The 23,225-nt window shown below is 42.9% G+C and overlaps 1 protein-coding gene across 2 annotated transcripts; it reads left to right on the plus strand.

The window, feature by feature from the left end:
• Positions 1 to 117: 117 nt before the first annotated feature.
• On the plus strand, positions 118 to 23,132 carry spout1 (SPOUT domain containing methyltransferase 1). Of its 2 annotated transcripts, XM_072566005.1 has the most exons (12): positions 118 to 186; positions 3,689 to 3,731; positions 7,565 to 7,678; positions 8,946 to 9,105; positions 10,451 to 10,540; positions 11,950 to 11,999; positions 13,420 to 13,550; positions 13,913 to 13,985; positions 15,765 to 15,863; positions 15,987 to 16,089; positions 20,843 to 20,990; positions 22,773 to 23,132. In XM_072566005.1, the coding sequence occupies exons 1-12, from the start codon at positions 151 to 153 to the stop codon at positions 22,845 to 22,847; spliced, it is 1,122 nt and encodes a 373-aa protein (XP_072422106.1). In that variant the 5' UTR covers positions 118 to 150; the 3' UTR covers positions 22,848 to 23,132. The 2 variants fall into 2 exon arrangements, with proteins under 2 accessions (XP_072422106.1, XP_072422107.1); XM_072566006.1 differs by lacking the exons at positions 118 to 186; positions 3,689 to 3,731 and having other exon boundaries at positions 7,632 to 7,737.
• Positions 23,133 to 23,225: the final 93 nt, after the last annotated feature.

The raw sequence follows: 23,225 nt of genomic DNA on the forward strand, positions 1-23,225 counted from the left end.
GATGGGATGATTTAGGGGAGGGGCTTGTGTGGGGACAGCGCCGCCAGCTGGTTCCAAATGTTACAGCGGATGGACCAATAGGAGCGGAGCGTGTGGCTGTCGCCCAGCGGCCAATTGGAGCGGCCGATACTGTGAGGTGGTGCGGACAACATGGCGGCGAAGGAGAATGTGTGGACAGAGCGGAAGGTGAGTGCGGCCGAGACCCTGGGGCTCTCGCTCTCTCCCCCCTCCCCCCTCTCCCCCACCCCCTCTCCCCCCTCTCCCCCCTCTCCCCCCTCTCCCCCCTCTCCCCCCTCTCCCCCCTCTCCCCCCTCTCCCCCCTCTCCCCCCTCTCCCCCCTCTCACCCCTCTCACCCCTCTCACCCCTCTCACCCCTCTCCCCCCTCTCACCCCTCTCCCCCCTCACTCCCCTCACCCCCCTCTCCCCTCACCCCCCTCTCCCCTCACCCCCCTCTCCCCTCACCCCCCCTCTCCCCTCACCCCCCTCTCCCCTCACCCCCCTCTCCCCTCACCCCCCTCTCCCCTCACCCCCCTCTCCCCTCACCCCCCTCTCCCCTCACCCCCCTCTCCCCTCACCCCCCTCTCCCCTCACCCCCCTCTCCCCTCACCCCCCTCTCCCCTCACCCCCCTCTCCCCTCTCCTCCCTCTCCCCCCTCTCCCTCTCCCCCCTCACCCCTCACCCCCCCCTCTCCCACGGTGTTGTGTAATTTTTTTTAGACTTTGTCCACCTCAGTCCAACACTGGCACCTACACATTATGTTCAGAGATTGTATTGCATCTTGAAGCTGGACCTCCTGGCTCAGAGGTAGGGGCATTACCACTAGAGCCACTCCCAGCCTCACGTTTGCAGATTCTGCAAATGCAAGGCTTCTTTAAAGGTTAAACATGAAATACTTTCTAATCAACCTTCAGCTGGAGCAGGTGGGATTTAAACCCAGGCCTCCTGCTCAGTGGTGGGTATCTATCACCATGCTGTAAGAACCTGGCCAAGGTAATGTCGCCATAGTCTTACCAAACCATTCAGGTCTTATCTCCTTAGAGATGACTGGTGGTATTTTAGAGGTAAAAACAATGACTGCAGATGCTGGAAACCAGATTCTGGATTAGTGGTGCTGGAAGAGCACAGCAGTTCAGGCAGCATCCAAGTAGCTTCGAAATCGACGTTTCAGACAAAAGCCCTTCATCAGGAATAATATTTTAACCTAATGGTCTGGTCACCACGTCTCAGGTAAGAACTAGGTGCAGGAGTAGCCCATCTGGCTCTTCAAGCCTGCTCCACCATTCAATAAGATCATGGCTGATCTTCTTGTGGCCTCAATTCCACTTAGCTGCCCTCTCACCATAACCCTTAATTCCTTTATTATTTAAAAAATCATCTATTTTAGCTTATAAAAACATTTATTGAGGAAGCCTCAAGCACTTCACTGAGCAGGGAATTCCACAGATTCACAACTCTCTGGGTGAAGAAGTTCCTTTTCAATTCAATTGTAAATCTGTTCCCCCTAATTTTGAGGCTATGCCCTTTTGCCTTAGTTTCACCTGCCAGTGGAAACATGCTTTCTACTTCTATTTTGTCTATACCCTTCATAATTTTATGTATTTCTGTAAGATCCTCCCTTATTCTTCTAAATTCCAATGAATATAATCCCAGTCTATTTAGACTCTCCTTTATAAGCCATCCCCCTCAACTTCAAAGTCAACCTGTGAACCTCCTCTGCACCCTTTGTAGTGCTGTTACATCCTTTCTCAAAGGGTGAGGTTAAGAAGGAGAGTCCTTCCTGGTGACCCCAGCCAGTGCAAGAATTGAATCCACACCATACGTATCACTCTGCATTGCAACTAGTCGTCCAGACAACTGAGTGCTGGTGAGTTTCATTCTCGGCAGACCCTCCCTCTGACAGCAGCAGAGAGATGCCCAATTTCACCAGAAAAATGAGAGCCATGGATTTCTATAGCAGTTGGTACAGCTTCTGAGATTTTGGTCTTCTGTTGGTGGGGTTGTCTTTTGGATAAGACCTTAAGTCCTGCCTGCTTGGGTGGATGGAATGTTCCCATGGCATGTGTTTTGAAGAGTAGGGGCCTGGTTCTATCCTGACCAATGTTTATCCCTCAATCAAAGCACAAAAAGCAAGGTGCTGAAGAATTTCAGCAGGTCTTGTAGCATTAGTGGAGAAAGAAATAATCCTGCTCTCAGTGCAGTACTGAGAGAACGCTGCACTGTCGTCATCTGTAGGATCCTGTTCACCCCTTCAAATGGATGTATAAGATCCCATTGTCATTCCTGTGAATTCTGGCTCCCCTCAACCAACATTATCAGTTTGCTGTCAGCTCAACCTTCCTGTGCACAAGTTGGTGATGCATTTCTGTGCTGTACAGTAACTGTACTTCAAAAGTATATTCTGAAGCTGTGAAAAATACTTCATAAATGAGTTATTTTCTTTGGAATTTAAAACCTTTTGTCCTATTCTTACACTTTCTTGTTTCTCCCTCTAATACATTCACTGTTTATTAACCTGGAAAATATGTTTGGTGTGATTGTGTATATCATAAATTTGATAGATATGTACCCCCCTCCCTTATATCTTGCCCCGTTTAGATCTTTATTGTTGAGAACCTCCAGTGTGACTTCATTTGTCTCAATTTCCTTGCTCCTCTCTTGCACTCTAGCCTGTCTGCCTCTGCACTTGCAGCACTCATGTTGTCTCAGATCCTAACATTTTCATCAAATGTGCTGACAAGAGGATGCTGTTGTAATCTAGCAATGAACATAACTTGACAGAAGCCAAGCACCATCTCTGATACTTTCTACCATCTGCTCACCCCCAGACCATGCCTCCTACACCAAATATCAAGCAAGCATCTCAATGACTGTCACTGATCGCTTCTCTCCTGCAATTATTGCAAGTCTTGGATTTGCTGTTTCCCTTACTTTGCATTCAGGCAGCAGCTGTTCATTTTTCCCTTTTTGCCTCCTGTAAACATGTTTTGTTTCCTTTACTTGTCTGTTGCCACTCCCTTTGTTTCCAAATCAGTCCCGTCGTCCTCTCTGTCATAGTCCTTCCCCTTTGATCCCGCTGCTGTCTTGTTTATGCTCTATTAAGTTTCTACCTTTTATCACTTCTGATGAAAGGCCCTTGATATGAATCATTAACCATTTCTCTCTTCACAGATGCTGCTAGCCAGCCAAGTATTTCCAGCATTTTCCATTGTGAACATTGTTAATTTTAAACACATTAAGGATTTGGTTAACATTGTGAGTGGCAGAATTCCATCTGAATTCCTATGCAATTAAACTGATTGTTCACTAATACGACAACACGTAAATGTTCAGAATTGACTGAGACAAGTCATTGAAGCCCTGATGTGGTCACTTTCTATTGCTGTCAATAATCCTTACATTTGATGTTGTGTTATTTGGATGTTCAGAAAGTTTTTCTTGGTTTGCAGTTTTTTAAAAAGTTATATTTGAGTGTCTTTAATTGTCAGTACTCAGCTTTTCTTTAATACAGTATTGTGACACAAATAGAATTATTAATTTATTCTTTGGAATAAACTAAAAACATTGCAGCTGAAGAATGTACATGTATCCTTCTCTGCATCATGTGTTTCAGTAAATTGCGTTCTTAAATTTGTTTTGAAGTTCCATTGTTCAACATTGTAAAAATCACTGACTTGGTCCTCTTTTAAGGATGGATTGACCAGAATTGACTGGAGGAAATCGAAAGAAGCCAGTGAGTGTTTAATTTTTCTGTTATATTTTACATTTCTACTGGTCCTGCCTTCATTCTAATTTTAACTGATGTTTGCCTCCTGTGTTTTGATATGTCTATATCCTGATATTTACCTGTAGCTGAGAATAGGATGGGTTCTATCTTTGGTTTCCTGCCCTATAGCAATGTACCTCATCGCCCCAGATTGCACCTCTTCCCATCCTACCTCTTGCAGAAATGCCATCCCGTATTCCCAATTCCTCCGCCCTCGCCGGATTTGCTCCCAGGAGGACCAGTTCCACCACAGAACACACCAGATGGCCTCCTCCTTTAGAGACCGCAATTTCCCTTCCCACGTGGTTAAAGATGCCCTCCAATGCATCTCGTCTACATCCCGCACCTCTGCCCTCAGACCCCACCCCAACCGTAACAAGGACAAAACGCCCCTGGTGCTCACCTTCCACCGTACCAACCTTCGCATAAACCAAATCATCCGCCGACATTTCCGCCACCTCCAAAAAGACCCCACCACCAGGGATATATTTCCCTCCCCACCCCTTTCCGCCTTCCGCAAAGACCGTTCCCTCCGCGACTACCTGGTCAGGTCCACGCCCCCCTACAACCCATCCTCCAATCCTGGCGCCTTACCCTGCCACCACAGGAACTGTAAAACCTGCGCCCACACCTCCTCCCTCACCTCTATCCAAGGCCCTAAAGGAGCCTTCCACATCCATCAAAGTTTTACCTGCACATCCACTAATATCATTTATTGTATCCGTTGCTTCCAATGTGGTCTCCTCTACATCGGGGAGACTTGGGCGTCTCCTAGCAGAGCACTTTAGGGAACATCTCCGGGACACCTGCACCAATCAACCACACCGCCCTGTGGCCCAACATTTCAACTGCCCCTCCCACTCTGCCGAGGACATGGAGGTCCTGGGCCTCCTTCACCGCCGCTCCCTCACCACCAGACGCCTGGAGGAAGAACGCCTCATCTTCCGCCTCGGAGCACTTCAACCCCAGGGCATCAATGTGGACTTCAACAGCTTCCTCATTTCCCCTTCCCCCACCTCATCCTAGTTTCAAACTTCCAGCTCAGCACTGTCCCTATGACTTGTCCGGATTTGTCCGACCTGCCTATCACCTTTTCCACCTATCCACTCCACTGTCCCCTCCCTGACCTATCACCTTCATCCCCTCCCCCACTCACCCGTTGTACTCTATGCTACTTTCTCCCCACCCCCACCCTCCTCTAGCTTATCTCTCCACACTTCAGGCTCACTGCGTTTATTCCTGATGAAGGGCTTTTGCCCGAAACATCGATTTCGAAGCTACTTGGATGCTGCCTGAACTTCTGTGCTCTTCCAGCACCACTAATCCAGAGCCCCCTTTTCTTTGGCAGTCCCTTGAAATCGAGGGATAATTTTCTTCCATTCTAGCGTTGTGGATCATGAGATGACTAACAGTTCCATATTGGATACACACAGCCCACCACATATGTGGCACTATGTTTGAAGAGGTGTATCGGGGTGGGATGTCATTGTCTGTGCTGTTTGCACTTGGCCTCTGTGTGGACCGGTCAGAGTTGTTTGAAATGGCTGGCACCTTCATGGATGATGCCTCTCCAGTTTGGGCAGTTCCGAACAAGTGATTCCCAAGAATTTGAGGATATTGAGTTTTGTCCCACAGTCATTGAGGTGGCCTTGAAGCATTTTTTTCTGGCCTCCAAAAATCCCTGGCCATGCAGTTAAGTGCAGGAGACCTTAAGAAAAGACCGGCCAAATAGAAGGGGAAGAAAAAAGGGTCTGAGGGAACCACCTATCAAGGTGGTTTTACACATCTCCTCCTGCTGCTGCTGGGTGACAGGTAAGCAACCTGTCAGGAGGTTACCTATTTTTCTGATTAGATTCAGGCTACAACACTGTAAACCATTAGCAAGAAAATATTGGAGGAGTGAGTGCTCATTTACACAATGGTGTTGGAGGCATAATGTCATTGTAGAAAAGCACAAAACAACAGGTAGCAAAAATCTGAAATAAATGTAGAGTATGCTAGAAATATTCAGCAGTTAAAAAGAAAAAAGAAACACATGTAAGGTTTAGGAAACTGAAATCATACAAGGCTCTTGAGGAATATAAAGAAAGCAGGAAAGAATTTAAATGGGGAACTTTGTAGACTAAACAGGGCCGTGAAATGTCCTTAGTAAGGAGGATTAAGGAGAATCCCAAGGTGTTTTATTCATATTTTGGAAGCAAGAAGGTAGCTAGGGAAATGACTCAATTTTGATTTAAATTATTATTGTCACATGTACTGAGATAGTGAAAAGTATTGTTTTGTGTGCTATCAATGCCTTACATAGGTACATCAGGGTAATGTAACAGAATGCAGAATCTGGTATTAAAGCTGCAGAGAAGGTGGAGAGAAAGATGAACTCTAATATGGGAGGACCGTTCAGAAGTCTGATAACAGCGGGGAAGCAGCTGTTTTTAAATCTGTCGGTAAATGTTTTCAAACTTTTGTATCTTCCGCCTAATTGAAGAGAGAATAACAGAGGTGGGAGACATCGTTGATTATGTTGGCTACTTTCCCGAGGCTGCAGGATGTGTAGGTGAGTCAATGGTTTTCATGATGGCTGGGCTGTGTTCACAAGGACAAAGAAGGAAATTTACACATGGAGCCAGAGAAAGTATGTGAGGTCCTTTTAATGAGTATTTTGCATTGTATTCACCAATGAGAAGCCGTGGATGATGGTAAGATGAGCGATGGTTATGTTGATATTTTGGGGCCTGTCCATATTAGGAAGGAGGTGGTGTTGGGTGTCCTGAAAAGATTTAAGGTAGATAAGTTCCCAGGCCCTGATGGGGTCTATCCCAGAATACTGAGGGAGGCAAGGGGAGATTGCTGTAGTCTTGATAGAAATGTTTGTATCCTCTTTAGCCTTGAGATGCCGCAGAAATTAGTTGTTGTTTGGTTTAAGAAGGGCAACAGGGAATATCCAGGGATTTATAAGCTGGTCAGCCTCATATTAGAGATAGGGAAATTGGAAAAGATTTTTGGGGACAGGATTTACTCATGTTTGGAAAAGAGTGAACTTAAGGATCGTCAGAATGGATTTGTCTCCGATTTGAGTTTTTTGATGAAATCACAAAGACGATGGATGAGAGTAGAACAGTAAGTGTTGTCGACATGGACTTTTAGTAAAGTATTTGACAAGGTCCCTTGTGATAGGCTGCTCCAGGAGATTAAGTCACATAGGACTTGGTAAATTGGTAAATTGAGTACAAAATTTGGTGGGTGTGAAGGAAGAATGGACTGGATTATCCTGGAGGGAACAATCCCTGCAGAAGGCAATCAAGGAGGGGGTGGGGGGGAGAGGGGAATGTGTGTGTGTGGTGGTGGCATCTCACTGGAAATGGTGTCTGATGGATGTGGATGCTCCTGGGATAGTAGATAAGGACAAGGGAAATCCTATCTCTGTTGAGGGGTGAGGGCGGAAGTGTGGGAGATGGGTTGTGGAGGGATTGCAAGTCATGTGCAGTCAGATAGGATTAGTTTAGAATGGTATCAGGTTGGCACAGGCATGCTGGGTGAAAAGGTCTGTTCTTGTGCTGTATTGTTCTGTATTCTAGAACAGGCACATCTGCATTTTCCATACTTTTTTGCTTTTGTGACAAGAGCATTATTGAACCATGCAATTTCTCTCCATCTTGAAGCATGTTCATATCAAATTCAATATGTAAGTATTGAAAGAGAGAGACAGACAAGCTCCAGTCTTGAGTTATATGATGAGTTGAACAGTGGAATCTGTGGTCTAAAAGGTTATGTTAATTGTACATTTTCTTTTTTGCCTCCAGGAAAGCAGAAGATAAAGCAGCTGAAAGAATTTAAACTCTTGAAGAAACTTGAGAAACAGAGGGCAGAGAAAGAGAAAGCACAGGAAGTTTTGGAGGAAAAGACAGACCAAAAAGGTTCATCTCCAAAATGTCACAAAACCTGCCCGTATTTTGCATTGTTCTTTCCTTGCTAGGTGAGACATCCGGTGTCTCTTGCCATATCCAGGCTGAGTGGATGGGCAGGGAACTTGATTCTTCACCTTGTCCCAACAAATGCCTACGTCTTGTGGGGTTCAGCTCTTAGAGACATCTGTGCATGGACTAGTGTCTCATCTTCCAGCGCTTTCTGCTGCTGCATCACTAGTGTTAATGCCAATAATGTAATCCTTAAAGGTCAGTACAATGTGGTTTAAAAAAGACCACAAGGCAGAGGAGTGGAAGTAGGCCTTTCAGCCTGTAGTGTCTGCTCTGCTGTTCAGTGAGATCATATCTGATCTGATCACCTTCAACTCCACTTCCCTGCCTTCTCCCCATCAGCCTTGGTTCCCTTATTAATTAAAAATCTGTCTATCTCAACCTTGAAAATATTAATGACCCAGCCTCTGCAGCATAGAATTCCACTGATTCACTACTGTCTGAAAGAAGGAATTCCTTCTCATCTCTCTCTCTTTTTCTCTCTCTCTCTCTCTCTCTCTCTCTCTCTCTCTCTCTTAAATGGGCATCCCCTGCTTCTGGAGATTATGCCCTCTTGTCCTGGACTATCCCACATGAAGAAATAACTTTTCCACATCTACCCTGTAAAGTCCTCTGAGAATATTTGTAGTTTTCACTGAGGTCATCTTTCATTCTTCTAAACTTCAATGAGTGCATACCAGGGTCAACTTCTCTGGACTGTCTCTAAGGCTAGTTTGTTTCCTTGGGTAAGGTGTGCAAAGCTGTTCACAGTATTTCAAGTCCATTTGTTCATTTTTAAGCTTATCACTTAAAAGCACCATCGACTGATGCTGCATGATGTTCTGTGAGGAGGCCAGGTACATGTTTTATTGCTTAGTGGTTCAATCTTGTTTTCAGCATGACAACAGAAAATCCCTGCAGAAGAGACATTAAACAAAGACCCTGTTTCCTTGCCCTTGTGTTTCAAGTAGCTGTTAAAGATTCTTGGCCACTTTCAGAGGTGAGCAAGGACTTCTATTGTTGTCCTGATCAATCTCCCTTCCTCAGCACCTCCCTCATGTAGCATGGCTTTCAGAATTGCTGCTTGAGGCATGTTTGTTTGCGACAGGCCAGTTGCCTACTTTACACAAGTACGTTTTCAATGTAATTATCTGAGTGAAGATATGTTAAAATGTTTTATACGTTGATCCACTTTGAAGGCACTGACTGTATCCTTTATATTTTCCAGGTCGTCTGTATACTGTTAGTGTGGCATTACCAGGGTCAGTACTGGACAATGCCCAATCTCCAGAGCTCAGGACATACTTAGCTGGTCAGATAGCGCGTGCCTGCACTGTGTTCTGTGTGGATGAAATTGTCGTCTTTGGTGAACAGGGAGATGATGAAAAGTAAGACCATTCATTGGTGTTAGTTACCAAACAAATGTGGGATTTCCTTCTATCAAAGACTTCAATTTCTTGGAGCATCAAATATTCAAAAGTTCCTACTTTAACTAGCACTATCTTGGAGCTCAGGGCCAGGTGTGAGCTCCACTCATGTTTCTTGCATGCTTGGGAGAATGGCACTGATAGCCCTGGTTGTTCCACCCCTTCTCCTGTACACATGAACAAAGAAGATTAGGAGGCCATTCAGTTCTTCAAGCCTGTCCTACTGTTCAGTAGGAGCTGTACCTCCGCTTTGCGTACCTGTCCTTGACTCATTTTGTTCCAGACCAATACATGACACCATCTCAGCTTTGAAATATTCAGTTGTCTCAGCTTCCCCACCCTTTTGGTGGAGTGAATTTCTAAATTTGTGTGTGAAGCACAGAGCGTAGATTCAGAGTTACATTGCTGTCCGAGGATGAGAATTCCACAGAGTAATGACTCCCTAAGACAAACAAAATTCCCATCTCAAAATGGGGGATCCTTGACTGTATTCCCAAGTTTGAGACTCTCCCAGAGGTGTCCACTTGGTTGCATTCTCTTAGGATCTTACGTTTCAATCAGATCTCCCCTTGTTCTTTGAAATTTCAATGGGTAAGAGGTCAGACCCTATCAGATTATAACACTGACATCTTCATCTCGGGAATCTGTTGAGTGAACCTTCTCTAAATTGCTTCGAATACAATTATGTTCATTCCTACGTAAGGAGAGCAAAACTGAACATAATACCCCAAATGCAGTCTCATCAGACCCTCCACAGCTGCAGCAATGCTTCCCTACTTTTAAACTTGATTCCCTTCTGAAAGAACAGCTTCCCAATTTCTCTCCCTCATCGCTTAAGTTAATTTTAGTCCTCGCTCTAGGCTCCTGTACTGGTGGTGGGTGTAGTGTTTATATCCATTCTGTGTAATCCATTTCATAGTTTAAACAAGTCAATCAGACCATCTATACTTGACAAGGTCCCCTGGGATTCTCCCACATCTTGTGGCAATGGGGGTGTGTGAGGAATCGTCATTGTCCGGGAGAGAGCTTGCGTATAGAATTGAGAAACTTGGCAAGGAGGAATGATATGGGAGGAAAGAATTTACTGTGTGTTAGCCTGGGCTAAAGATATTTTAGATGGGTTGAGATCCAAAGCAGGTTCCAAAAACAGTGAAAGTATTTACATTTCCACTATTGAGAGCCATATTTAATAATAAGTTGCATTTATATAGTGCCTTTACCAATGATAGTCATTTGAATGGAATATAGAAAGTTGGGATTTATTTACAGTGCTGGATTGAAATTTGTTTTGTCTGTTTGACTACAGGAGTGTAGAAGGTGAATTTCGAGGAATTGGGAGAAAAGGACATGCCAGTGTGCAGCTTGCACGAATTCTGCAGTACCTCGAATGTCCACAGTGAGTCACTTGGGAGCAAAAATGAAGCATTGGTTTTCTTAAAAATTGAGCGCTGCATTTGTGTAGTTCCCCTCATTACAAATCAATGCTGGACATTTTTCAGAAGCAGAATCTGTAAATGGTACAGCTGGAGGAGGGGCTATATGGAGAGGGGGTGTGTCTAAAATGATGTAGAGAGACAGACAGACCTTTAAGAATTAGATTCTATTGCCACATGTACTCCGTTTTAAGAATACAGGGAAAAGTGTACAAAGTTGCCATTCTCTTATGCCATCTTGGTTAGGCACTTGATTACAAAACTGGAATTTTTTAAAAAAGCAGAAATAAAAGAAACAAAGCCAAAAGGCCGAGAACCGTCCAGATATTCAAATTTTACTTCCAGGCAGACACCAGTGCCTGGAGTCTCAGGAGGAGCTGAGTGCTTGCTGTCTCTGATTCTTTAACGGCCGATGCTGCAGCCAGGTCCTGTAACATACTTGGGTAGGGCCTGTCATCAATGCCTCATCAAAGCAGAAGACTTTAAAGAAAAAGCAAAAAGAAAGAAAAAAGGCAAGCTGACAGAAGCAAATGAACTCAGGAGTTTGAATGCGATGCTGCTATTCTGCCTCCACCTAATATGTTTAGGAAATACTTGCACTAATTTGCAGAACCTGGGGCCCAAGCAGCTGCTTGGAGTGGCCTAGACAGAGGTCAAAGCTTAGTTAACTAAAGGTAGTTATTGCCAGCAATTAGATTACTTACAATGTGGAAACAGGCCCTTTGGCCCAACAAGTCCACACCGACCCTCCGAAGAGCAACCCATCCAGACCCATTCCCCTACATTTACCCCTTCACCTAACACTACGGGCAATTTAGCATGGCCAATTCACCTAATCTGCACATTTTTGGACTGTGGGAGGAAACCAGAGCACCCGGAGGAAATCTACGCAGACACGGGGAGAATGTGCAAACTCCACACAGACAGTTGCCTGAGGCAGGAATTGAACCCGAGTCTCTGGTGCTGTGAGGCTAACCACTATGCCACCATGCTGCCCATAAATGGAGACTTCTGCATCATAGAAGTGATTGTCCAAATCCTGTTCTTTATATGGCATTAGGATTGTTTTTCCCAGTGAATCTCCCTGTCATAGCTCTTCACTCACTGGCAAAGAATGGTTGGTTTTTACCGTTCAGTGAACTTACCATTGGGTGAAACACAATAGTAGAGTACACATTTGGCGTATCTATTCTTGTCCCAATGTTGCCCCTTCCCTTGCTTTGCTTGGTTTACTTGTAAAATACGCAGAAGCACTAGTTTGGTTATATTTTTTTTAAAACCTGAGAAGTAATTTCTAATATAGTTGATCATTTTCAGCACCTGTATGATTAAGACTCAACTGTAAAGTGATCTTTCCATTGTATGTAACCAGGTACCTTAGGAAATCCTTTTTTCCAAAACATCAGGATCTGCAGTTTGCAGGTAAGTTGATCTGGAAAACCAAACGCACAAATAACGGGAGACTTATTCACTTCAACACATTGTTGTTCTGACTAATGTTTAAAGTGATTGCACATACATTATTTATGACAATAACACTTTAAGCACGGTGACCGAACATTGTGGGCCAGTGGAGGCAGGTGCATTATTAACTTGCAAGAAGAAAATTGGATAAATTCTTGAAGAAAAGGATTTGTAAGGACTGTGGGAGACAGCAGAGTAGAGCTAACTGGATGGCTTTCTTAGAATGGGTGCACTAGCCTTTTTTGGTGCTGTATAATTTGATCTCTACAAAGCTATTCGTAATTGTACTTCAGATGGCACTGGATGTTTGTAACTGGTTAGCATTTCCTTTGTTCCTGTACCAGCATCGAATGACTGTTGAATGTCAGAGCTGTGAATTTCCATTTAATTGTGAGGATTATTGTTGATGAGGAACAGTGACCAAACTCTGCAACTGGAGGGTTAAGGTCTGTCCAGTTTTTGAGCACATGTCTCTATCTGAACTTGGATGCCTTGCTTCACCTGAAGTGAATGGAGCCAGTTAAAAATGGAACAGCAGAATAGTGATTTCAAGTATAGACTGACTTAAATCCATGAATGCGGGAATGTAAAGTGAAAGATCAGGTTTCTGTGCTGCTGCTATGTCATCCTACTTTGTGTTCAAACTTCTGAAGTTATTGGCTTTGGCTTGCTGTTAGCATTCTCTCCTCAGAATCAAACCATTGTGATTCAAGCCCAACGCCAGAGTTTGAGCATCAAATCCAGAATAACATTTCATTGTTGGTCTGAGGGAGTGCTACACCGTTAAGAGGTGTGTTCTTTTAAATGAGATGTCCCCTCGGGTGGAAGTATAAGATCCCAAGGCACTGTTCCAAGAGGAAGGAAGTTCTACCCATGCTCTGATCTATGTTCCCTCTATTTTTGTCCTGCCATTATGTGGATCTGCAAGGTGTATATGTGGCAGTGACCTCTGGAACTGGATGTCACTGTGTCTGCACCCAATTGCTGTGCAGCTTAGAGGGAACATTGATCAACTCAGCGCTCTCAAAACCAGATTAGTTGGTCTTTTATCTCCTCGCTGTTATTAACTGTCACATGGCTGGAGTAACAATAAAAGTGCTTTGGTATAGTCTCTGAATTCAAAGGGTACTTTGTATATTGTTAATGTACTGAACATGGAATTTGGAAGAAGCCCCTTTACTGAGAGAGTGGTCAGAACATAAACTTGTTACCATGGGGACTAGTTAGGACAAATAATGTAGATGCATTCTAAGGGGGAGGCTAGATAAGAGCATGAAGGAGAAAAGCACAGAAGGACAAGTTGATTTGGTTAGGATGAAGTGTGTTAGGTTGCATAAACGTGCTGGGCTAAATGGTCGTGGGGTTGTGCTTGTTCCAGGCCTCCTGAATCCACTCGATAGTCCACACCACATGAGGATGGATGAGCAATCTGAATACCGTGAGGGAGTGGTTGTTGATCGGCCCAGTAAACTCCAGAAAGGATCATTTGTAAACTGTGGCATGAGAAAGGTTTGTGCAGAGCAATCTAGGCCTGTTACAAAGGCTGGCATGGAATTTGAATTCTTGAAAAACTTAATTGTTTGCTTTTTAGCTCTTGCTTTCAGTATGTGTCTGTCATGCTGTTAGGATTTTCATTGACAGGAGAGTTGTATGTGTTCCTAAACCAAATGTAAATCCAGTCGCAGTTCAATGATTCTATGAAAGCTTCTTGTATTATAGAATCACAACAGAGTCATTTAGCTCACTGTGTGCAATGAATGGACTGGCAAATTTATCCAACTCCACAAGTTTTTATCTTTTGTACATTTTACTAAGTGGGGCTCTTCCACCTCCCTTTTCTTACTCACTTCTGTTTTATTAATTGGAATTAGGATGTACAGATCGACCGACAGCTCCAACCTGGTTTACGGGTTACCGTCCGACTACACAAGAATGAGAAGCCAGGTAAAAAAGAATCAGAATCCATTTGTTAAGTTCATGGTTATTATAGTGTGACAATAGTTTCTAAAGCAAGGAGGAGTGTGATATTTGTGGAGTATGATCTCTATAGGATCTGCACTAGGATCACTCCAGTCTTTCCCGAACTATAAAATTGTAGCGAGGTGCAAAAAGATGACTTAAGCTTTTTTTTTTCATTTGTTCATCTGATTTGAGAATGACTTGAAGCCACCAGCTGTTTCCCACCCCTAAGTGCTTTGGAGAAAATGCTGGTGAGTTGCCACCATGAACCACTATAGCCCTTGGGGAGTAGGTAACCCTAAGTGGAGGGGTGTTTCAGGACTTGGACCAATTGATGGGAAAAGAATGGCAACTTTGGATGAAGTGTGTCTGGAAGAGAGCTTGCAGGTAGGCAGTGGTGTTTCGATGTATCTACTGCCCTTGTCCTCTGGGTGGTAAAGATCACATCTGAAAGGGAGTGGACTCTGTGTTTTATACAGGTAGCCCCCGCTATTTGAAAGTAGATAGTTCCCAGAAAACCTATCATAAGCTGGAAATTGCATAAAGCAAAGGTGTGTGATTTATATGGGGAAAAATTATCACCTTTTCTCGTAAAAGCAAAAACCCTCTTCAGATTCATGAAAACAGGTACTAACGTAGGTCTTTAATAAAAGCGAAATTGCGTAAAGCAAATGTTTGAAAAGCAGGGGATACCTGTATAAGAAAGCTAGAATATAATGGAAAGTAAGTTTTCCTACAACAATATAAAGTACTCTGAAGATTAGATCTTGAAGAACAATTACATGAAATAGATGTGTCATCTCTGGAATATAGAAGTTGACTGGGGGTTTACAGGATTTTGAAAAGAGTTGATAAGATCGAGGAAAATAGTTTGTTCTGGTGAGAGTACAGGATGATGGGATATAACCTTAAGAGCTGAGAAGGCCATTCAGGACAGAAATTAGGAAGCAGTTTCTCACTTGAGGGGGTGGGGAATTTGGGGAGGGTGGGGGAGCGAACGTAGAGGGGTGAAATAGCCTCCTCCAAAAAGCAGTAGGTGCTAGTTCAAATAATAACTTTAAATCCAAAGGTGATAAATTTTTGCTACACAAGGATTTGAAAAGTGTGCAAAAGCTCCATATTGGGAGGAGAGAGTGGTAATGTCACTGGATGATGAAGCTGGGGGTCCAGGCTAATTCTGCGAGGGACGTAGGTACACATCATCCCACTGTCCTAATGGGAAGGAAATCTGCCTTCCCACTTGGTCTGGCCTACAGTAACTCCAGCTCCTTATCTATGTGGTTGTCACTTGACTGCCCCCCTGAAATGCCATTCAGTTCAAGGGTAATTAGGGATGGGGAACAAATGCTGGCCTGCCATTAATACACTCAACCCATGCAAGAGTAAAGAAAAGAAGTCAGGTGGGCAGGGTTGAGATACAAATCAGCCATTATCTCATAAAATAATGCAACAGTCTGGAGGGGCAGAATGACCTTCTATTCTTATGTTAAATTGCTTTACTGTTGGTGTATTTTAGATCTGGTGCATCGTGAGACCATTCAGCTCAAATGCAATTATTTATTTCCCTTGAGAGAATTTGTTCAGTTTTGATGTCTTGGAAACAGTTAAACCTTTTGAGTTTGCCTTTGAGGACATACCTGCAACTGAATAACATTAGGCTGTACTATTAACTTAACATGTGCTCCTTTGTCTGGCTTCACTAATGTCCAGCAAACAAAGTGCCACTAACACTGCCCATAACCCTCCTGTGTTTTGTGCTTTCAGAGACCAAAGCTTTGAAGGGCACAGTTGTTGCACCACACACCCCGCGCGCAGAATCTGGCCTGTACTGGGGTTACACGGTGCGACTTGCCTCATGCCTCAGTGAGTTCCATGTCATCCTCTTACTCTTGTAACATGATTTAAATTAAAAGATTAGGGTAAAGGTTAAATGGGGGAATTAAAAATCTGTTTTCAAACTTAAACCTTCCTGTCTGTGTGTTATAGGTGCTGTGTTCACAGAGTGCCCATTCAAGGATGGCTATGATCTCTCAATTGGCACATCTGAACGAGGGTCAAATGTTGACAGTGTTACATTTCCCTCATTCAAGTAAGGATCGTTTTCGGTGTACCTTCTGTAAGGATAATTGCTTTACTATCTCAATTACCTCTTGAGATTTACAAATATTCAGTAAGAAGTAAAGATTTTTCAGTGAGTTTCTTGATCACCAGTCACACCCAAACTGAAGAAAATTATTTTGTGATCATGTTTTTGTTATCATTAATTTAAACTCAATAGAACAGCAAAAAAAAATTCTCTATTCCTTTGGTTGTGCTTTTCTCTTGACTAGATTTTACCCTCCCCATAAAACTATTGAACTATAGACTGGACAGTAGATCAGTAGTGGGTAAGTTGTTGAAGCGGATTTTGAGAGATAGGAGTTACATACATTTGGACAGACCACGGCTAAACAGGGATAGTCAGCACAGTTTTGAGGACGTGACCAATAAGGTTGATGAGGGTAGAGCTGTAGACATTGTGTGGACTTTAGTAAAGTCTTTGACAAGATTCCACATGGTAGACTGGTTAGTAAAGTTAAGATCACATGGGATTCAGGGAGAGCTTGGCAATTGGATACAAAATTGACTTGACGGTAGGAGACTGAGGGTGATGGTGGAGAGTTGTTATTTGGACTGGAGGCCTGTGACTAGCGGTGTGCCATAGGGATCAGTGCTGGGTCCACTGCTTTTGTCTTTTATATACACAATTTGGATGAGAATTTAGGAGGCATAGTTAGTAAGGTTGCGGATGACGCCAAAATTGGTGGGATAGTTGACAGTAAAGAAAGTTAACAAAGATTACAAAGAGATCTTGATCAATTGGGTCAATGGACTGAGAAGTGGCAGGTAGAACTTAGTTTGTATAAATGCAAGGTATTGCATTTTGTTAAAACAAACAAGGGCAGGACTTATACAATTAATGGTAGGGCCCTGGGTAATGTTGTAGAACAAAGACACCTAGGGGTTCCGGTACGTAATTCTTTGAAATTTGTGTCACACATAGATGAGGCAGTTAAGGCATTTAGCACGCTTGCCTTCATCCTTCAGACCTTTGAGTATAGGAGTTGGGATAACATGTTGAGGTTGTATAGGACTCTTCTGGAGTACAGTGTACAGTTCTGGTTGCCCTGTTATAGGAAGGATATTATTAAATTAGAGAGGGTTCAGAAAAGATTTACCGGGATATTACTGGGAATGGAGGTTTTGAGTTATAAAGATAGGCTGGGAATTTTTTTTTCCATGGAGCGAAGGTGATTAAGGGGTAACTTAATAGAGATTTATAAAATCATGAGGGGCCTAGATAAGGCCAGTAGTAAAGATCTTGTTGCTGTGGTCGGGGAGTTCAAAATTAGAGGGCATATTTTTCAGGTGAGGGGAGAAAGATTTAAAAAGGACCTGAGGGACAACTTTTCACAGAGGGTGGTTTGTATGTGGAATAAACTACCACCGATGCAGGAACAGTTACAAATTTAAACGACATTTGGACAGATACGTGATTAGGAAAGGTTTAAAAGGCTATGGGCCAAATGCAGCCAAGTGGGACTAGTTTAGTTTAGTTTGGGAAACTTGGTCGGCGTTAAAGAGTTGGACCAAATAATCTGTTTCCATATTGTATGATTCTGTGACTCTGTAAGCATCTTCTGAGATACATTGTCATATTCTTAAATTATGATAATCACCTTATCAACCCATTCACCACATTGCTGATTCCTCACGTTGTTTGGAGAAAAAAAACAGTGACTGATATCTAAAACTGACTGAACCTTCCCAATCTGCAAGATTCCCTGATGTGATAATGTGCAATTTTTGCACATTAGCCATGGATGAGGTCCCAGAAGACTGGAGGGTAGTGAACTTTGTGCCTTTATTCAAGAAGGGTTGTAAAGAAAAACCTGGGAACTATAGACCAGTAAGCCTATCATCTGTGGTGGGTAAGTTACTTGAGAAGATTCAGAGAGACAGGATATACATGCATTTGGAAAGACACAGAAGCAGTCTGCACAGCTTTGTGCATGGGAGATCCTGCTTCACAAATTTAAGAGATCTTTGATGAAGGAACCAGCAAGGTTGACGAGGGCAGGGCAATAGATGTAGTCTGTATGAATTTTGGTAAGGCTTTTGATAAGGTTCCATGTGGTAGGCTGCTTTGTAAGGTTAGATCGCAAGGAATCCAGGGGGGAGCTGGCAAATTGGATGCACAATTGGCTTGATGGTAGGAAGCAGAGGTTAATAGTGGAAAGGTGCTTGTTGGATTTTAGAAAGTCAAATCAAGGTAGGAGTTTCATGGTGAATGGTAGGGCCTTAAAAGAGTGTAGTGGGACAGAGGGATCTTGGAGTTCATGTGCACAGTTCTCTGAAAGTGGAGTCACAGGGAGACAGGGCAATGAAGAAGGTTTTCGGCACACTGGCCTTTATTAGTCAGGGCATTGAGTATTGAAGTTGGGAAGTTACGTTGCAGTTGTACAGGACATTGGTGAGGCTGCACTTGGAGTATTGTTTTCAATATTGGTCACCTTGCTATAGGAAGGATGTTATTAAGCTGGAAAGAGTGCAGAAGAAATTGACAAGAATGTGTGCCAGGGCTGAACAATCTGAGTTATAGGAGGCGTTAGGACAAGCTAGGACCTTTAGTGTAGGAAACTGAGGGGAGTTCTTGAAGTGTATAAGATCATGAGAGGCATGGGTGGGGTGAATGCACTCAATCTTTTCCCCAGGTTGTGGAATCGTGGAGTAGATGGCATCAGTTTAAGGTTGGAGAGCAAAGAATAAAAGGGTATGTGAGGAGCAACATTTTTACAGAAGGTGGTATGCAAATGGAATGAGCTGCCTGTGGAAGTGGTTGAGGCGGGTACATTAACAACATTTTAAAAGGCATTTGGACAAATACATGGATAGGAAAGATTTTAGAAGGATATGAGCCAAGTGCAGGGAAATGGGGTTAGCGTAGGTGGACATTTTGGTCGGCAGGGACAGTTTGGGCCAAAGGGCCTGTCTCCGTGCTGTAGGACTCCACAACTCTAATTAAATGCTCTTAGTTCCCCAGCCTTGATATTAGACTTTGGCTGCCAGCTTCCTCTTTTTAAGATTGCAATCACTTCCAATCTGTAGGGAAGCATCCATAACAGCAAAACAAAGTAATTCTACTTGCAAATTAATTAGTAAGATATCTTAAGAACCCTGAAATAGGAGTAGGCCATTCAGCCCCTTAAGAAGCTGTGCTATTCAATAAGGTAATATTGATCTGATTATAGTCTCAACTCTACTTCCTTGTCAACCCCATAGCCCTTGAATGTCACACTGTCAAAATCTGTCTAACTTGATTTTGAATAAATTCAATGACCCAGTTTCCACTATTTTCTGAGCAAGAGAATTCCAGACTAATAATCCTGAGTGGGGGGGACAAAAAGTTAACCTAATCTCTCTCAAAAGCGAGATCTCTTAATCTTAAAATTGTGACTCCTAGGTCCAGTCTTCCCCACAACGGAAACATCCTTTCAGCACCTGTCAAGCCCTCTCAGAAATTTATGCGTTTCAATAATATCATCTCTCATTCTTCGAAACGAAAGTGTGTATTGGCCCAACTTTTTTGACCTTCATCTTATTGCCGGCCAGCCGCAGCAATTTACTTTTGTATTATTTGGTATGGTCCTCGCATCCTTACAGAAAAACTATAATTGTCAGTAATGTTGGCGGTTTGTGCATCGTTTGTATAATTGGAAAACCTCCATATGTCGGGGAGATGTCTGTTGCCATTCAGAAACAGTTCATAGTTCTCTATTTAAACTCCTTACATGATAGCATTGCTTTCAGAGTGGAAATCACAGCCTGCTCATCCAGCCTGAGGATGCCTGTAAATGGGTAAAATATCAAAATGTAGAAAATAGCAGGAGGTGTGAGCCATTTGGCTCTTTGAGCTTACTTTGCTATTCATTATGATCATCCAATTCTGTGACCTATTCCCACTTTTCCACCATATCCTTTGATCTCATTCGCCCTAAGTACTATATCCAACTCCACCTTAAAATCATACAATGTTTTGGCCTTGACTGCTTTCTGTTTAACAATTGTCACAGACTCTTTTGGGTGAAGAAATTTCTCTTTCATTTCATCTCTTTTCCAAGCTACAGTGCCTTATGTTTGCAATACTCATTCTTGTGTCCAAGTCAGTCCATGGTCTCATCTCCTTGCCTTTGCAACTACCTCAGACCTGACAACCCTCTGAGATTGCTGTATTCTTTTAGTTTTGGCCTTTTGACCGCCCCCGCCTTCCTCCGCCTTGAATTCTGCCATTCCCATTAAATGGCTTTGCCATTGCTGTCTTGATAGTTTACTCCCTGGCCTTCTCAGTGTCCCAAAACTTGTCCATGCGCTCGGATTTCTGATGCTCCTTAAAACCTGGTTGACTGAGCTTTTGATCATCCTCTTCCTAATATCTCCTTGTGCAATTCGTGGCATAACCTTTATTGAACAGAAGAAGAACAGAGATGTTTGGCAGTGTTAAAGATATTGCATAAATTTGATTTGCTTATAAATGGCACTCATCCTAGAAATTCTGTTTCTGTTTCTTCCGATCTTGTATGTAACCACAAATGCAGCTGTGTCTAATGGAGTTCAGAGCCAACCCAATAAGCCACTGTTTAATATTTTCTGTTAAATTCTGATAATGTTTGAGTTTTTTTTGGAGGGTTGCTCACTTTTACCATCAGTAATTTAATAATACCGATTTGTTGCATCTTCCCACACTCCCTCATTTTGCACATGCTATGAAGAAGATGCCATAATATTTTTCCTCCCTGTTTTAGGAATTTGTTGGTGGTGTTTGGTGGCCTTCATGGACTTGAGGCCAGTGTAGAAGCTGATCAGAACCTCAATTTTACAGATCCCAGTGTCCTTTTTCACCAGTATCTCAACACCTGCCCTGGTCAGGGCAGTCGTACCATCCGTACTGAGGTATGTAACTAAGGGAACTTATTGTGCCAGAGACTGTAAGGAGGTATAAAGGTTCAGATTTAAAGGCATTTGTCATCTACCCAGCAACTAAAGCAACATTTTCCCAGTCTCCTTTTCCCTTCCTTCCAGCCTTATGTACTCATAGGCAAGTGCGATGGTCCAGTACATGACCATGAACTGCTTCACAGATTCCAGCAACATTACACTGGGAAATTATTGCACTTTAGTGCATTTAGCGCAATTTATTCTTGTATTTCTCTGTGACTTAAAGTGCTTTGGACATGCTCTGAATCACCAATTCAATTCAAACCTTCGCAAATCTTGCAATTCAATTCAAACCTGACTCTCTCGTCTTGGTCAGCACACTGTTGTAATAATTCATGTAGTCCTCTTATGTTCTTTACTCACTCATTACAGAAGTGAACAATTATGCAAAACACAGCACTGTGTACCTTCGAGTGCTGTTTGGCTGTTGCCCTCCTGCAGCAATAGGTATTTAGGCTTCCTAAACAACAGTGAACATTAGAGAGTCACAGCAGTTCAGACAGGAAGAGTGAAGAAACAAACAAACCTACCTTTTGAGTGTGTTAAGGCTCTTGTTTGGTCTGAAGTTTCTCCAGCATTCTGTGTTTGTTCAAGATTTCCAGCATCTGCAATATTTTTGCATTTAGTTTGGTTTCTCAGGCTGGTGTCTTCTGTGGCTGTGGCATGGATACTGCATCCAGAATCCCCCTCAAATCCTCTCCTCATAAGAACCCCTCAGATTGTGACCAAAAAACTAATTTCATAGAAGAACAGCCACACACAGAATGCAAATTCTGGTATTTACCTTGATTCAGTCAATTGCTGGGCCAATTTGGTGCTTACATGGGTAATTAGTACGACTGAAATTAAGATCAATGTTTGAATTTATGGTGTTGTGACTTCATACAAAATATGATTTTGTTTTTAAATAAGAGCATACAATGCTGGAGAAACTCAGCATCTGTGGAAAGAGAAATGAGTTTGAAGTTTTCAAGTCCGATATGATCCTTCTGCCAATTGTTTTGCTTTCTGAGGAGTGTAACCTTTACTGAAACAAAAACCAAAATTACTGAACAAACTCAGCCAGTCTGATGACCTCTGTGGAGAGAAAGCAAAGTCACCATTTTAGGTCCGGTGACCCTTCTTCAAAGCTAACATTTACTGAGCTGATTGTACTGAATCAGAGAATGGTCACTTTGGAATGTTGATGATTTGATTTCTTCCATTCATTTTCAGTTGAAAGAATTTCTCACTGTCCACAGTTTCACATCAAACTTTCCTTTAGGAAAGGGCCCATTGTTCCCTTCAGTCAGACCAGCATTTCCCCTTAGTCAAGGGTAGTAGTTGTCGTAATATCACTGAATTTATAAAACAGAGACCCAGTTTGAAACTCTAGAGATATGAGTTCAAATGTACCCACAGCAGGTGGTGTGATTTATATTAATTATATATATTTTGAAATGCCTCCGTTTCAAGTCACCATTACTATCATCAATTGTTATAAAATCACATCGAGTTCCCTCTCACCTTTTTAGTGAAGGAGATCTGCCATCCTTACCTGGTCTGGACTTTGCTTCTGGAGCACAATGATGCAGTTGAGTCACCAATGGCTGAGCAAGCCACTCAGTTCAAGGGCAATTAATGATGGGTAACAAATGCCTGCAGCACCCACATCTCCTGAAAGAATGTGCTTTTGTAAACAACGTATTCTTTTGGTGGTTAAGGTTTACAGTGATTGGTGTTTTTGTCATCTTCCAGGAAGCTATTCTCATTACCCTATCCACATTACGACCAAAGGTTGACATGGCAGTCGGAAATTCTGCTTCAAATTGAAAGTGTAAACATTTTGCAGCGTGCCACCCCTGCAATCTGCTAACATCATGAAGGACCAGCATTCACCGGCTGTTATTCATCTTCCTGACTGACCCCAGAGCCTGATTGTAGATGGGTTGTGATGAAATGGGAGAGTGCATATGTTGAAATTCTGCAGTGTACTCCTGCAACATGTGCTTTCCAACAGTGAAACGGTGATGAAGATTTAATCATAACTTGATTCATCCGCAAACAATGCATCAACTCGATGAGGACAGGAATAAATGATGAATATTGCTGGCTTTAGTCTGGCTCAGGTATCACTTCTGTGGTTTACTGTCAGACTCCTACTGAATGGAGTAAATCAAACCTGTTTGCTGATTGCAGCTCTTCTGGATG

Source organism: Chiloscyllium punctatum, chromosome 49, assembly GCF_047496795.1.
Source record: "Chiloscyllium punctatum isolate Juve2018m chromosome 49, sChiPun1.3, whole genome shotgun sequence".
Classification (NCBI taxonomy): Eukaryota; Metazoa; Chordata; class Chondrichthyes; order Orectolobiformes; family Hemiscylliidae; genus Chiloscyllium; species Chiloscyllium punctatum.

What these genes read in the sequence shown, in the direction of transcription:
- spout1 (XM_072566005.1), top strand. Translation starts at nt 151, where the DNA reads ATGGCGGCGAAGGAGAATGTGTGGACAGAGCGGAAG. An exon ending in ATGTGTGGACAGAGCGGAAG is followed by an intron (nt 187 to 3,688) that starts GTGAGTGCGGCC and finishes TCCTCTTTTAAG; the next exon opens with GATGGATTGACCAGAATTGA. An exon ending in GTTACATTTCCCTCATTCAA is followed by an intron (nt 16,090 to 20,842) that starts GTAAGGATCGTT and finishes TCCCTGTTTTAG; the next exon opens with GAATTTGTTGGTGGTGTTTG.